General features: G+C 38.9%; 1 protein-coding gene across 1 annotated transcript; it reads left to right on the top strand.

The window, feature by feature from the left end:
- Positions 1-2,164: 2,164 nt before the first annotated feature.
- LOC124279267 (CHRNA7-FAM7A fusion protein-like) lies at positions 2,165-2,689 on the top strand. Its single transcript, XM_046715093.1, has one exon. The coding sequence runs from the start codon at positions 2,165-2,167 to the stop codon at positions 2,687-2,689; it is 525 nt and encodes a 174-aa protein (XP_046571049.1).
- Positions 2,690-16,239: the final 13,550 nt, after the last annotated feature.

Here is a 16,239-nt window from a genome sequence, read left to right as displayed (position 1 = left end):
ATGTGACCTAACACACAAAATGACAAACATTTCGGAATGGTAAAAGATACAATATAGCACTTGTTTACAAAACTGCACAGAGAAATATTGGACAGATCATAGTCATGCTCCAAACACAATCACAGTCCGCAATTGAAACATAATCTGACTTATCTGAAGAAACGGAATACATGAAAACATTCCTTAATGAGGCAGTTGATTTGGCACTGGTACAATATATTTGATCAATTGAAAAAAATATCAGCATTTAACCATTATGTGTACAGAACAAACTCAACCGGTTTCCATAATGATCCCATTTGTAGTATTTATTTGTATTAAGGCTGTTTGATCATTATCCCCTAATTATATTTGACATCAGTATGTAAACCTGAGTCCATTCCTGTTATTCCCAACCACACCTATAATCAATATGTGACTGTATGCCTTCCATTACATTCTGCTTATTTATGATGTGAAACACATTTAACAATAATGAGTCATTAAGTTTAGTTGTGATTTAGGACTATGAATGTTCAAGCAAACATGAGCGAGGTTTTGTGTGTGAATTCTAACCTATAACAATACCTATCGATGTTGACCAAATACAATCACATGCTGCCATTATCAATACAAATATACACTCACATGTTCTGCGTAAGGAGCACAAATGGAATTTATAGCTCACATGGATAACAAAGCGATGTCAGAGATGCTTCAGTCTGAACCCAACCTCTGAAACTTGACAGTCAGGAGACTGTTTGCTTTGTGAATCAATGTTCCTGTAAATCCATCAGTTTCCTGTGTTCAATGTTCCTGTGAAGTAACCTATGAAACCTTTCTTTGTTCCACAATGTTCCTGTAAAGTAACCTATGAAACCTTTCTTTGATCAACAATGTTCCTGTGAAGTAACCTATGAAACCTTTCTTTGTTCAACAATGTTCCTGTAAAGTAACCTATGAAACCTTTCTTTGTTCCACAATGTTCCTGTAAAGTAACTTATGAAACCTTTCTTTGCTCCATAATGTTCCTGTGAAGTAACCTATGAATCCTTTCTTTGTTCCACAATGTTCCTGTGAAGTAACCTATGAAACCTTTCTTTGCTCCATAATGTTCCTGTGAAGTAACCTATGAAACCTTTCTTTGTTCCACAATGTTCCTGTGAAGTAACCTATGAAACCTTTCTTTGTTCCACAATGTTCCTGTGAAGTAACTTATGAAACCTTTCTTTGATCAACAATGTTCCCGTGAAGAAGCCTATGAAACCTTTCTTTGATCAACAATGTTCCTGAGAAGTAACCTATGAAACCGTACTTTGTGTGGAGATACCATTCTTTGGTTTAACAATGTTCTCTTTAAAGCCATTTTGGTCACATTCCAGGTTCCTGAGCACCTATGTGTGTACCTATAGACTGTCTTCTTGTCATTTATCTGAAGCATTCACGTCAGAGCAACAGGTGAGCTAAGAAGTGTCTTGACAATTCTTCCACATTATGGCTGTACAAACATTCTAAACCATTCTCTATATCAAGGAAATCCATCATATACTGCAATCACAAACACAATCTCATGGTTAAGTGAGGACTGACCGTAACAATGTATTTCCATTTGTCCTGGATATTTCTCACAAATCTCGTGGCTTGCCAGCAGTTAAGGGAGACATGGACTGAAATACTGGATTCCATGAACTACACAAGAGCTAACAAGCCACCATTTCCTCCTGGACATTCGAAAGTAAATGTTTCTATTTACTTTGTACTTGGAGCTATATTGGACCTCAATTCTGTGGAACAACTTCTAACATTCACTGGAGTTATTACAGTTAACTGGAAAGATCCCAGTCTGTCCTGGAACAAGTCACTTTATAATGGTAGCATTGACATTGAGCCTCATCAAGTATGGCTACCACAAGTTAATATATTAAATGCTGTGAGTGACACCTCTCTATTCTCATTCAGATCTCTCATTATGAGTCTAAATCATGATGGCAGTGTTTTCGCATTCACATCCGACATGTTCAAGACCATATGTGTGACTGATGCCTTTCAGTTTCCTTTTGATGAACAGAAATGTGAAATAACATTTCATACCTATCGAGACTATATCAACTTGCATGTCAACCCTATACCCCGTAATGAATACAGCTCATATATAAAGAAGGAGTCTGAATGGACATTAATACAAATGACAAGTGGAGATGCAAGCTTAAGTGAAATTGCTCTCCAATCAGTGACCTTGACCCTGAAAAGACAAAGTCTCTTCTATGTGTTAAGCATCATTATTCCAATGGCCTTGACCTCCATCATGAATACTTTTGTCTTCATCCTTCCTGCCGATTCCGGAGAGAAAGTATCCTTTCTGGTTTCCATCTATGTGTCACATGCTGTGTTCCTCAACTTTGTCTACGACATCATGCCAAGGACATCCACTAGAGTTCCAAAGATCATGATCTATCTCATCTGTATCCTCCTTCAAAGCTTCCTGGCACTCCTGGCTGTCACAACAACCCTCAGGATCAGGAACAACCAACTCCAGGGAGATCACAAGAGAGTTTCAACTGTGGCAGACAAGACAGAGGGGGATAACGCCTCAGAGGTGTCCAAGATGAAAGGCAGACTTCAAAACTTGGATGCTCAGAAGTTGGATAACATCCTCTTTGTGGTATTTCTATCGGTGGCCATCATCAACACTATTGTTTTTGTTGCCTAACTCACATCTATGTGCAGTTGGAGTTTTTTTCTGTATGTTTTACACTTGTTTTTGACATGTAAAAACATTGTGGATATCTTAAGCTGTTCTGTTAATGTTAAGTTTTAAGAGGTTTTGATTAACTAATATGCCAAGAGATGTTCCACATAAACGTTTGGGATTTGGATAGTGTGTGGCGATGATGTCCTCCAACATGGTCCAGGGAGCAGGAGAATTGAATACCCAGCTTTCTGTCAATGACTGTCTGTATTTGTTGACATCCCGAACACCTCTGACAATTTGACTGTCAGAAGATTTATCTACAGTTTGACTCAACAACTCAGGAGAAAAACATTATTGAAGTTTGGATGTATTTTTAAACTCAACCCGTTATATATTTTGTCTCTAGTTCTGTTAGAATTGACATGACATTTCGTGTTGTAGATGATGGTGTTAAATTGAATTAGATTTCCATGTTATTACATTTAAATGTTGTCATATGAAGTTATTGGCATTGTTCTAGCAAGTAATTTATATTGTTATATCAAGTTATAAATGTTATGTGAAAGTAATCATGTTGGATGTATCAAGATATCAATTCATTGTTGTACCTATGGATGTTTTATCCTAAGAATTGGAAATTACATGACGTGTAATGATTCTCGTCACCATGTTGATAAATCAAGTTATCAATATCATATGATGGTAATGATGTAGGATTTATCAAGATATCAATTTACTATTGTACCTTGGGATGTTATATCCTTAGAATTGGCAATCATAAGATGCGTCATGAGTTGTGTTATCATGTTGTAATATGAAGTTATATCAATGTTATATGAAGGTAATAATGTTGAATATATCAAGATATCAACACTGTTGTTGCAAAACATACATATCTATGTTGCATGATTCACTCAGCACTTGAAAATGAAAATACTTACTGTTGTACCTATGGATGTTTTAGTTGGTAAATATAGCATGTGAGTGAGTGAGTTTAGTTTTGCACCACGCTCAGCAATATTACAGCTATATGGAGGCAGACTTTAAATAATCGAGACTGGACCAGACAATCCAGTGATCAACAGCAGGAGTATTCGATCTATGCAATTGATATGCTGACATGTGTCAACCAAGTCAGCGAGCCTGACCACCCGATCCCGTTAGTCGCCTCTTATGACAAGCATAGGTTACTGAAGATCAATATTCTAACCCGGACCTTCATGGATCAAACATCCTGGACAAAAATAGTGAGGGATATATGTAAATCCAGTATAATACATGTTGGGGCCATGAATTTTCTATGCATTGAATAATAATGTGGAGAATTTAGTGGAGAGTATCTTTTCATATTGTTCACAAATATATATTATCATCAAATAATGCTTTATATTGTATACTTTATCACTGAAATAATGTTTTTGAACATTATAAAAGGTCTGAGCTCAGATTTACAGTTTAATACTTGGGGTCACGTTTGGAAATGTATTGCAACATAATTTCTTGTGGCATTAAAAGAAGGGTACTTCCTGCACATGGTTAGGGTAAAATTAGATCAATTGAAGTAAAAGTCAAGGGGAATCATGTTTATAGATGACATCAGTATCGGCTTATGTATGGAACATTCCATATATGCTGTATATTACCGCAGATAAGATGACACCTTAACTTGACCCTTCAAATCAGTATCAAAATGGTATGTTCCATAGATAAGCCGACCCCGAAAACCCACGCTCATCTTTTCGTCGTGATCAGTCATTGGGAATAGTGTCAATAAAGCAATACTGAGTTACACAAGTTTATCCTCTGATATTTACAACTTCGGTCCACAATATTCACAGCAATCACTATCTTATTATATTATTGCATCTACTCATGCTTCGAAATGAAGTGCAGTTGACAGAAAATGGATATGTATACATGTTTTGTTTCGCTAAAAGTCATATTTGTTGTTGTTGGACGATTGCAAGTCAACAAACTGTTTTCGCGGTGGAAATAGCGAGATCGCACGAAACGTCCTCGGTAACAGGTCAAATTGTTCCATACATAAAAACTATCCGGCAATACACCAAAGTGCTGTCGCATATAACCCTAGTTATGATTATAAATAATTTACATTTACAGTGCAAAACCTGCAATTAAAATGACACAATGCTGGAATATATTTCTCTTTATAAAACAACAGTTTCAGATACTATATTTTCTGGATCACTGCATCAGAATTCATCTCCTTACATTATTGGGTATGTTTTAACTAAATCATTGGTAGATCGGGGAAATGTGTGTACAGTTGATTGCTATTTCCGGTCCTGTATATGAGACAAATACACACGGTAATCATAATACCTGCATTTGATACAACACCACCAAAAACAAATAAGAACTGAAAATCTTGTTTAGTGATGTTTAATTGCAAATTTGACGTCTTTACTGACAAAGTTGTCTTCTCTTGTTTGTTTACGAGAAGTAATACGATGTCGTTTTCTTACCCCCTAAAAAACGTTTGACGAAAGTGTAACCTGTAGATAAGCCGACCCCCTTCTGCAGACTGCTTTTTTTGTTAATCCTAGTTAATATAAAGTACTTATTTCACACAATGCATTTTCTGTTGTCACTGTACATCTAAACTTGTGTTTAAATTAAATTTATTGATTGTTCATAGATCAAGTCCGGTCTTGTGCTCATTTCACAATAGAGTTCTGCACACATAGATTTGTGGAAATCATTACATGACAATCTTGATGTGTATAGTTTCGCCATTAGTATCACATTGATCCATTACGAGGTAAATAACAAACTTCAGGTAAATTACAGAGCCAAGTGGTTTCATTTCCACCTCCTGTCAACAAACTGTGATGACATCCAGTGCCCAGTAAAAGCTCCTTACACATAAAACAGTCAAATCACTGCTGGTTTGGTGAATACCTGGACATGTCAACAGAGGTAAGAGCTGTTGATGAGTCTTGCTGTTTGATGCAGCACTAAGCAATATTCAGACCATAAGCTGGTGATCGCTAATTGAGTCAGTCAGGACAAGACAATCCAGTGATGGATACTGTGAGGTATAATTACTCACTATCAACCTGGTCACAAAGCCTGACCACATAATCCATTCTATCGATGGTAACACCAGCAAAGCTGTCAATGGACATGTTAGAATAATGGTAGGATGGTGGGAATAAGAATGTAAAATAATGAAGGGATGGTGAGATTGGATGGTAGAATGATGTTGGATGGTGTGATTGGATTGTAGAATGATGGTGGGATGATGTGATTGGATGGTAGAGTGATGATGGGATGGTGAGATAGGACAGTAGAATGATGTGGGATGGTGTGATTGGATTGTAGAATGATGTTGGATGTTGTGATTGGATTGTAGAATGATGGTGGGATGATGAGATTGGATGGTAGAATGATGTGGGATGGTGTGATTGGATTGTAGAATGATGATGGGATGGTGTAATTGGATGGTAGAATGATGGTGGGATGGTGTGATTGGACTGTAGAATGATGGTGGTGGGATGGTGTGATTGGATTGTAGAATGATGTTGGGTGGTGTGATTGGATTGAAGAATGATGGTGGGATGATGTGATTGGATGGTAGAATGATGTTGGATGGTGGGATTGGATTGTAGAATGATGATGGGATGGTGTAATTGGATGGTGGAATGATGTTGGATGGTGTGATTGGATTGTAGAATGATGGTGGGATGATGTGATTGGATGGTAGAATGATGTGGGATAGTGTGATTGGATGGTAGAATGATGTGGGATGGTGAACTGATTGTGTGGTTTTGGGATAGAATGGTACATTGGTGGGATGGTGAGAAAGGATAGCAGAATGGAGATACAATGTTAGAATTGTGATGGAATGGTGTGATAGGATAGTAGACTGACTGACTGACTGAGTTTAGTTTTACGCCGCTTTTAGCAATATTTCAGCAACATCACGGTGGGGGACACCAGAAATGGGCTTCACACATTGTACTATAGGATAGTAGAAAGATGATGGGATGTTCAGATAGGATGGTACAAAGATGATGGGATGTTCAGATAGGATTATAGAAAGATAAAGGGATGTTCAGATAGGATAATAGAAAGATGATGGGATGTTCAGATAGGATAGTAGAAAGATGATGGGATGTTCAAATAAGATAGTAGAAAGATGATGGGATGTTCAGATAGGATTATAGAGTGATGACTGGATATTGAGACAGAAGGGTAGAATGGAATTGCAGAAAGATGATGAAATGGTGAGGTAGGGTAACAGAATGATGAAGAGATGGTGAGATAGGATGACAGAATGATGAAGGGATGGTGAGATAGGATGACAGAATGACCAAGAAACTAGCTACAACAGTCTAGTTGTATTTATATAAATAGAGTACATGTGAACTGTGTTGTATATATTCAGAGTATTACTGAAAACAAAAGAATACTTTATAGGATCCTGAATTCCAGTCCAATTTATAACAAAACCTTTTCTAAAATAACAGAAAACCATTAAAACATTATCCTCAAAACCATTCTTGAAAGATTTTTCTTCAAGATATTTGATAGACACTCCAGATTCCATTGATGCATTAAACATGTGATAAGTAAGCAAACAGGAATGAGTTTGGCAAAAGAAAGAATGTTCTCATTTGAACTTGATGGCCTTACAAGGTTTAACATAGAAATACTGGACAGCTCAAAAGACAAACCCTGTCCTCAACTGAAAAATGATCTGAATTACAAAGGCAAAAATTGGAAAACACAAAAACATTCCTCAAAAGCATGTGCATGATATGTATAAACAAATTCACAACATCAGCATTTAACCATTATGTGTACAGCACACACTCAGCTCATTTCCATAATCATCCCATTTGTTGTATTTACTTATATTAAGGCTGTTTGATCATAATCTCCTCCTTATAGACGACATCAGTATGTAAACCTGAGTCCATTTCCTGTTATTCCCAACCACACCTATAATCAATATGTGACTGTATGCCTTCCATTACATTCTGCTTATTTATGATGTGAAACACATTTAACGATAATGAGTCATTAAGTTTAGTTGTGATTTAGGACTATGAATGTTCAAGCAAACATGAGAGAGGTTTTGTGTGTTATTTCAGAATTCTAAAAAAAGGTTCGGGCAAATACAATCACATACTGTCATTATCAATACAAATATACACTCACATGCTCTGGGTAACAAGCACAAATGTGTAGCTCACCTGGTTAATGATATCCCACCTGTGCCTATGTCTAAAGCATCAGCAGTAAATAACACCAGCCAAACAGATTCACAAGTATTGATCATCAAGGACCGATTCATGTGTCTGCTGTGTTAAAACCCTGTACATTTTACTCACATTAGTCAGGCCTACCAAAGGAAACTTGTCACTGTGCAGAAAAAACGCAGAAAAGCCCACATTAATCCTGGAAATAGCAACATAAACATAATACCTCGCTACTGAAACAGGAAAAACGGCAAATTTAAATCGCCTAAACTGCATAAAAAAACCAAAAAGTCTGTAACTTCGATTTTGGAGCATGGAATGGGAAGTCTTGACCGCATGTTGACATTTTCCAGCTGGGACAAAAGTTACATTCCCTTTTTAAAGGTCACATGCAACACAAAACACAACTTTGCAGATTCTGATGTCTTTCGGTATGGACCTACAGTAACAAATTATCAAAGATGAAAATTGAGCTTATAAAGTTGAAAAATAATGCGATGAAACACACACACACACACCACCGAAATCGGAGTTAAAACGATTCGCTAATTTCACTCCAGCACTGGGGTGAAAAGTGGTTCCAACAGCTGTGCTGCGTTGCTCCCATAGCGCATGCACAGTGAGGTTCGCTCGGCTTGAACTGGGAAGGCGACTCGTAAAAACACCGCAAGTGATGCGTGCAAGGATTATCGCTGTGGTCGAAGTTGGAGAACAAAAGATGTTTCTTGTGATTACAAGAATCTTTGGTCTGCAGTAATAAAAATACGCTGGTCCCATACTTTTTCTTATATATTTTCACATTTTCCTTTTTGGGGGGAGGCAGATTTGCAAACCAAGTTTTCAAAAAAGTGTAGCATTAGAAATACTAATTTCTTTGTTAAAAATTGCTCAGCTTGAAAACTGAAATGTTTTAATACATGTCCATGGAAACATAGAAAAATATGTTGATTGTGGTAAGCAGTCTCTGTCACAGACAAGACTCAATGTCTGTTTTATTGACACCTATGTGTTTGGCTGCTTGTCTGCTAATGACAATATGCAATACACAACTTCAATCATTGACCACATGCAATTTGAACTTGAAACGTATCAGGCTATACACCAAAAACAAAATACATTGATTTATGGCTCGTGCACCTGAGTTCTGTCTGTGTCACATTATGTAATTACACAGACAGGCAGGTGTGATACTTGTACACATGACATGTTATTATGTCTGGGGGGTGGAAACAAACTGCATCCATTTTTCTCGGATGACTGGATCGGACGGAAACCAGTGGAAACTCAGATTGTCAGTTTCAAGTCCTGCTTTGTACTTGAATGAACGACAGTTTCCAGTTACGCAGTAGTTCACCATCTCAGTATTTGTTGATTGGATCGAACGCAAATGCAGAAAAAATGAGCATGTATTTACAAAACCCAACATCTCTATATACACACACACGATGAGCCCTCAGTGTATCGGCAAATGAACCAGCCAATAAGAGTCTTCGTTACACTTGAGTGCACACCCACCCGCTCTGACTGGGTTTGGTCTCCCGGTTGCCTAGTTTTGAGGGAAGTAAACCCAAGTACCAAATATTGCACTTTTGATTTGCGATTGTACGCTTATAATTTTGTTTATTTGTTTTTTTCATAATCAGCAATGTATATTATATGTCAGGAATAAGTGATAATTATGATTTTATTTATGTTTGTTGTTTTGGTTGCATGTGACCTTTAAGTATTTCTGTTGTGTTTTTTGGCATTTATCATCATGATGCTTGTGTGCACACTTGTTAAGTTTACTTTCCATTCATATGAAATGATTGACAGCAATAATTTTGACATATTTAACACTTTTTCTGTGCGAGGCGATTCACGCTTGCTCGGAAATTGGAAAGAAGTGCGGAGCGTAATGCGCCTGCGCAGTAGAGGTCAAAGTTCGCTGACATAAAAATGTTGCAGTTTCATAGTCTTTCGTTGCTGTTATCACGGTTTCAGTAGTGAGGTAATATGTTTACGTTGCTATTTCAACGATTAATGTTGGCTTTTCTGCGTTTTTCTGCACAGTGGGAATTTGTTTTTTGGTAGGCCTGTTAGTTGGAGAAATGGAAGCTGAATTGATACTCACGAAAGCATTTTCAGTTTTGTCTAAACATTAAAACTGGATTTCAATGTCAATAAGACTAACAGGCTTTTCTTACAGAAGGTGCAATCTTCTTGTCATTTATTTGAGGCACAAAGTTTAGAGGAACAGGTGAGCTAACAACCAAGATGACTTGATTATATTTTTTTACATTACATTTGTTCAAACATTCTATACCAGTCTCTATATAAAGTTAAATATCCATGCTTTTCAGCAGTCACAAACAGGATATCTTGATTCTATGTTGATGGTTTCACTGGAGACATACCTACTGTAGGAAGCTATAACAGAAAACTTGGGTTCGGTCACAAACACAGAGAAGTTGAAGACAGTAACTCTTGTACATTTAACACCAAATTACCAACGACACTACAGTTGAGTGTCTGACCTTCACACTAACTGCTCGTTTGTTCAGAAACAAAGCCAGTTGACAGTGACAATGTATTTCTATCTGTCCTGGATATTTCTCACAAATCTCGTGGCATGCCTACAGATGGGAGAGACATTGACTGAAATACGGAATTCCATCAACTACACAAGAGCTAAAGATCCACCATTTCCTCCTGGACATTCAACGGTTAACGTTACTATTAGGTTTTCACCTGGAGCTATATTGGACCTCAATTCTGTGGAACAACTTCTAACATTCACTGGAGTGATTACAGTAAACTGGACTGATCCTAGTCTGTCCTGGAACAAGTCACTTTATAATGGTAGCATTGATATTCAGCCTCATCAAGTATGGCTCCCACAAATTAACTTATTAAATTCTGTGAGTGACGTGTCTCTATTCTCATCCAAATCTTTCATTATGAGTCGACAACATGATGGCCATGTTTTGGCACACACAAGCGACATGTTCAAGACCATATGTGTGACTGATGCCTTTCAGTTTCCTTTTGATGAACAGAAATGTGAGTTGATCTTCAATACTTATCGCAATTATATCACCTTGCATGTTCTCCCAATATCCAGTTATGAATATGGGTCATATATAAAGAAAGAATCTGAATGACCTCCATCATGAATGCTTTTGTATTCATCCTCCCTGCCGATTCCGCGGAGAGAAAGTATCCTTTCTTGTTTCCATCTTTGTGTCGCATGCTGTGTTCCTCAACTTTGTCTACGACATCATGCCAAGGACATCCACTAGAGTTCCAAAGATCATGATCTATCTCATCTGTATCCTCCTTCAAAGCTTCCTGGCACTCCTGGCTGTCACACTCCTCAGGATCAGGAACAACCAACACCAGGGAGATCACAAGTGAGTTTCATCTGTGGCAGACAAGACAGAGGGGGATAACGCCTCAGAGGTGTCCAAGATGAAAGGCAGACTCCACAACTTGGATGCTCAGAAGATGGATAACATCCTTTTTTGTGGTATTTCTATCTGTCGCCATCATCAACACTGTTGTTTTTGTTGCCTAACTCACATCTATGTGCAGCATAATTTCAGTTGGAAAGTTGTTCATGCATGTTGTGCATTTGTTTGTGTCAAGGAAAAACATTTTGGATATCAGGAGATGTTTTGGATATCTTGATATGCCTGGAGATGTTCCACATACAGGTTTGGCAATTGGATCGAGTGTGGCGATCAAATCCTCTAATGTCGTCCAGGGAGCGAGAGAATTGAATATCCAGCTATCTGATAGTCAATGGCCATGTATTCGTTGGCATCCCAAACACCTCTGACAATTTGACTGTTAGCAGATTTAGCTACAATTTGACTCAGAGGGAAAAAAAGATTGAAGTTTGGATGTGTTTTTTAACTCTTGAGCTTTGGTAGAACTGACATGACATTTCGTGTTGTAGATGATGGTTTTAAATGGAATTAGTTTTCCATGTTATATGACATTTACATGTTGTCATATGAAGTTATTGACATTGTTCAAGCAAGTAATTAAGTTTGATATATCAAGTTATATCCATGTCATATGAAGGCAATAATATTGGATTTATCAAGATCTCAACACTGTCTGCAAGCAACCATATGTTGCATAATGGCACTTGAAAATGTAAATAGTTATGGTTTGCACGAGCACATGTTTGTTTTACATAATTCTAGTTAGAAAATAAGCTTTATTGCATACTTATCATTAGCACTTATTTTCATCATAGAATAACTGTTTGAATATCTTCAGATGTTATATATTAGTGTCATGTTTACTGATATATTTACTTAATTTACTGATATATCAGGGATGTTCTACATATGGATTTTGCAATTAGATAGTTTTGCACCCATTGGCAATTCAACTATCATTGGATTTGAAGGACATTTCCTAACATCACAAACATGTGATACGTGTCTGGAAACACATTAAATCAGTGCCAGCTTCATACACTACAGTGGAGACAAGAACAGGCAGATGCCTGTTACATGACATTTGGTAGTGACCAAATACTGGACAGTCGTGAGTGCACTTAGAAAAATCACAGTGCCTGTTACTTATTGCTGATGTCAGTTATTTTACCCAATGTATTTTAACTCTGTATGTTGTAAGTCTAAATGTCTGTGTTTAAATTAAATGTATTGATTGTTCATTGATCCTCTCCGGTCTTTTGCAGAGTTCTGCACACATAGAATTGTGGAAATCATCACCTAACAATCTTGATGTGTATAATTTCTCCATCAGTATGACATGCTCCATTATATGGCACAAAGAGCTAATGCTGGGGTTACACTTTGTTCCAGTGGCCATGGCAGACCCGTTTCCCTGAAACATAGTGCGCCAAGGGATTTGAGTCATTTTTTCCATCCAAAGTGAAGTTTTGCTTGGTCCAGTTAAGTTTGCTCACGGTCTATCACGGTATCCGTGATGGACTGTTGGGAAAAACGGGCTTTCTACAGATGAAACATAGACGCCGGCTTTGGAGCAGGTTTGTGCCCATGGTATGAAAATAAGGCCTTCCAAGCAATGGCAGCCATTGTATCCTGAGACACAAGAGCAGCATGAAGAAGATTTTGTGTATGTATGTTTGCTGGGGGCGTACATCAAGTCCTTGCGTCAGCAAGAAGGCCAGCATCAGCTGCAGTGATCAGGGAAAGCCAGAGAACGCAACAGGCCGTATCTCGCTGGCCCTGTAAACGGTCATACGCCTGGATGCGTCGTGATGGAACGGGATGAATCGGCTACCGCACACTCTAGCTTCCTGTGAGAACCGGGTCAAATTGGGAGGCAAGGGTGAAACAACTATGCCAAAATGCCAAACAAACAAGGCCGAACATGGCAAAACTTGAAAGGGCCGTGAGATGCCGGAGAACACACATGCCTGGAATGCCCGGAACATAGTGTAGCCCTAGAATTAGTGGCTTCATTTCCACCTCCTGTCAACAAACTGTGATGACATGCGGTGCCCACTGAAAGCTCCTTACATATAATAATAATAATGGTGAATACCGGGACATGTCAACAGAGTTAAGAGCTGTTGATGAGGCAGAGTCAGGATGGCTACTGTGAGGTATAATTACTCACTATCAACCTGGTCACAAAGCCTGACCAGACAATCCATTCTGCCAATGGTAACACCAGCAAAGCTTTCAATGGACATGTTACAATGATGGTGGAATGGTGGTATAAGATGGTAGAATAATGATGTGATGGTGAGATTGGATAGTAGAATGATGATGGGATGGTGAGATTGGATGGTAGAATGATGATGGGATGGTGAGATTGGATGGTAGAATGATGTGGGGATGGTAGGATACTGCTGGGATGTGATATAGAATGGTAGAATGATGGGATGGTGAGGTAGGATAGTAGAATAATGGGATGGTGAGGTAGGATGGTAGAATGATGATGATGAGTGATAGGATGGTAGAAAGATGGTGATATAGGATGGTAGAATGATAGTGGGATAGGATGGTAGAATGATAGTGGGATGGTGAGATAGGATGGTAGACTGATGGTGGGATGGTGCGATTAGATGTAATATGATGGTGGGGTGATGGGATAGAATGGTACATTGATTGGATGGTGAGAAAAGATTGTAGAATGGAGCAGAATGCTGATGGAATCATGTAATAGGATGGTAGAAAGATGATGGGTGTTAAGTTATATGTCATGTCTGGAGATGTCCTAGGAAGACTCAGATAACATGAAACTGTGGTGGGAGACGAACACTTTACTCCATGTTAATTTTGGCCTACACAGACGCACGTTGCCCATGGACCAGTCATTGTGTACAGACTATTAGGGAGTAATCATTATGCAACATCTCCCTTTCTTTAGAAAAGTAAAGATAGCAATTAACACACTATCCCAGCAAACAATTTAAACAAATGCTAAACAAGTTAAAATGAACAAATTAAAGTCTATCTCTCTTTCTTGAGAAATTAAAAGTCTTTGCTGATAAGCAGGACCACACGTCATATCTTCCTCCCTTTTTTTCTTTTTAAGGCACAAAGTCCCTGTATCCGGGTGGTGGTCTGAGCACCCTGCCTCTCCTCGTTCTGATCTCATGACCAGGTGCTGTGCCATGAACAGAACTGTCCATGATCCTAGGAGTGTTCACAGGAGTGTTCACATCAAAGTCTACAGGAGTTTTCAAAATTTTCACAGGAGTTTTCACAGGGGTTTTCACAGGAGTGTTACCGTGAGAGTTCACAGTTGACTGAAACTCTTTCATTGACCTTTCATCCATTCTCTGCTCTTCCAAATCCAGTTCGACATCTTTAGTCTCAGGGGCAGCCTCTTGAGATTTTCTTAGATGGCGTCTATTTCTCCTCAAGAGATCTTCCATCTTCTGTACGCATGTCATACGATCATTACATCCACTTGCTGTTCTCTCTGACAGCTTTCTTCCATTTCTTTTTGTCACGACTGAATGGCTTCACCCGAACTACATCTCCATCTCTCAGTTCTGACAGTTCAGCTGCACCACGATTGTAGTAGTAAGCTTGTTTGGACCTCTTGCTGGAAAGTGCGGCAGGGGCGTTTTCAATAGTTTTGGCTGCAGCAATCGACTTGACGTTGGTAGCCGTTCTCGCTCTGCCCCAAACAACCTTTGAACTGGCGAGCTGCCTACACCGTCCAGTCGGCACATTTCTTAAGTCCAATAGGGCCAGAAAGGGGTCTGACTGTGCATGCTGAGACTTACTCATGAGTCTCTTGACGATCTTCACAGCACTCTCCACTTTCCCATTCGACTGTGGGTACCTGGGTGATGAAGTGATATGATCAAACTCATACTCTGTTGCAAATGTATGGAAAGCTTCAGAATGAAAGGGAGGTCCATTGTCTGACACAATCTGATTGGGAAGTCCATGCCTCGCCAAATGGGATTTCAACTTTTTAATGATTTCAGGTGCCCTTTTATCATGCAGTCTGTCAACCTCAAAATAGTCCGAGTAGTAGTCAACAGTGATCAAAACATCTTTTTGATCAAACTAAAAAAGAACACACCCTAGTTTCTCCCATGGACGACTAGGTATTTCATGACTGACCAATGGCTCTCGACTTTGATCCTGTTGCAGCGTATTGCAAGTATCACACTTGCTGATGAAATCTGCGAGGTCAGCGGCCATATTGGGCCAATACACAGACTCTCTGGCTCTTCTGATACAACCTTGTATCCCCAAGTGACTGTAGTGAATTCTTTCCATGATGCCAGGGCGGATACTGACTGGCACAACAACACGTTCACCCTTGAACACTATGCTGTTTTGAACAGAGAGCTCATCGCAAAAGGGGAAAAAGACCCTGGCACACCATGGCACATCATCTGACGACGTTGGCCAGCCGTCCTGAATCAGATCCTTCAGTATCGTCATTGATTTGTCTTCCACAGCTGCTTTTTTGTAACTGGTCAATTCGTTCCTCAGATATTGGCACATACTCAACCATGTTGATGGATTCAACGTCAAGCGCTATCTGACATCGAACATCAACAGCAAACACATCTCCGTCATCAGTCTCAGTATGTTTCACATGTGGAAGATATGCTCTACTCAGAGTGTCAGCAAAGAACATTTGAGATCCCCTCTTGTAGATGACCTCAAAATCGTACTTCTGAAGTCGTAACATCATGCGTTGGGGACGCTTCGGAGCACACAACAGACTTTTGCGCAGTATTGACTCCAATGGCTTGTGGTCCGATTCCACGACGACCTTCCATCCATAGACATACTGTTCAAATCGTTCCATGCCCGAAGACAATCGCCAACATTTCTTTCTCTATCTGAGCATATTGTTTCTCAGTGCTGGTCAAAG

Source organism: Haliotis rubra, unplaced genomic scaffold, assembly GCF_003918875.1.
Source record: "Haliotis rubra isolate DU_JTF1 unplaced genomic scaffold, ASM391887v1 Scf1068, whole genome shotgun sequence".
Lineage (NCBI taxonomy): Eukaryota > Metazoa > Mollusca > Gastropoda > Lepetellida > Haliotidae > Haliotis > Haliotis rubra.
This window is presented reverse-complemented; position numbering and strand designations above follow the sequence as displayed.

Bases quoted from the DNA above. Each gene is read 5' to 3' on its own strand.
- LOC124279267 (XM_046715093.1), top strand. From the start codon at position 2,165: ATGACAAGTGGAGATGCAAGCTTAAGTGAAATTGCTCTCCAATCAGTG.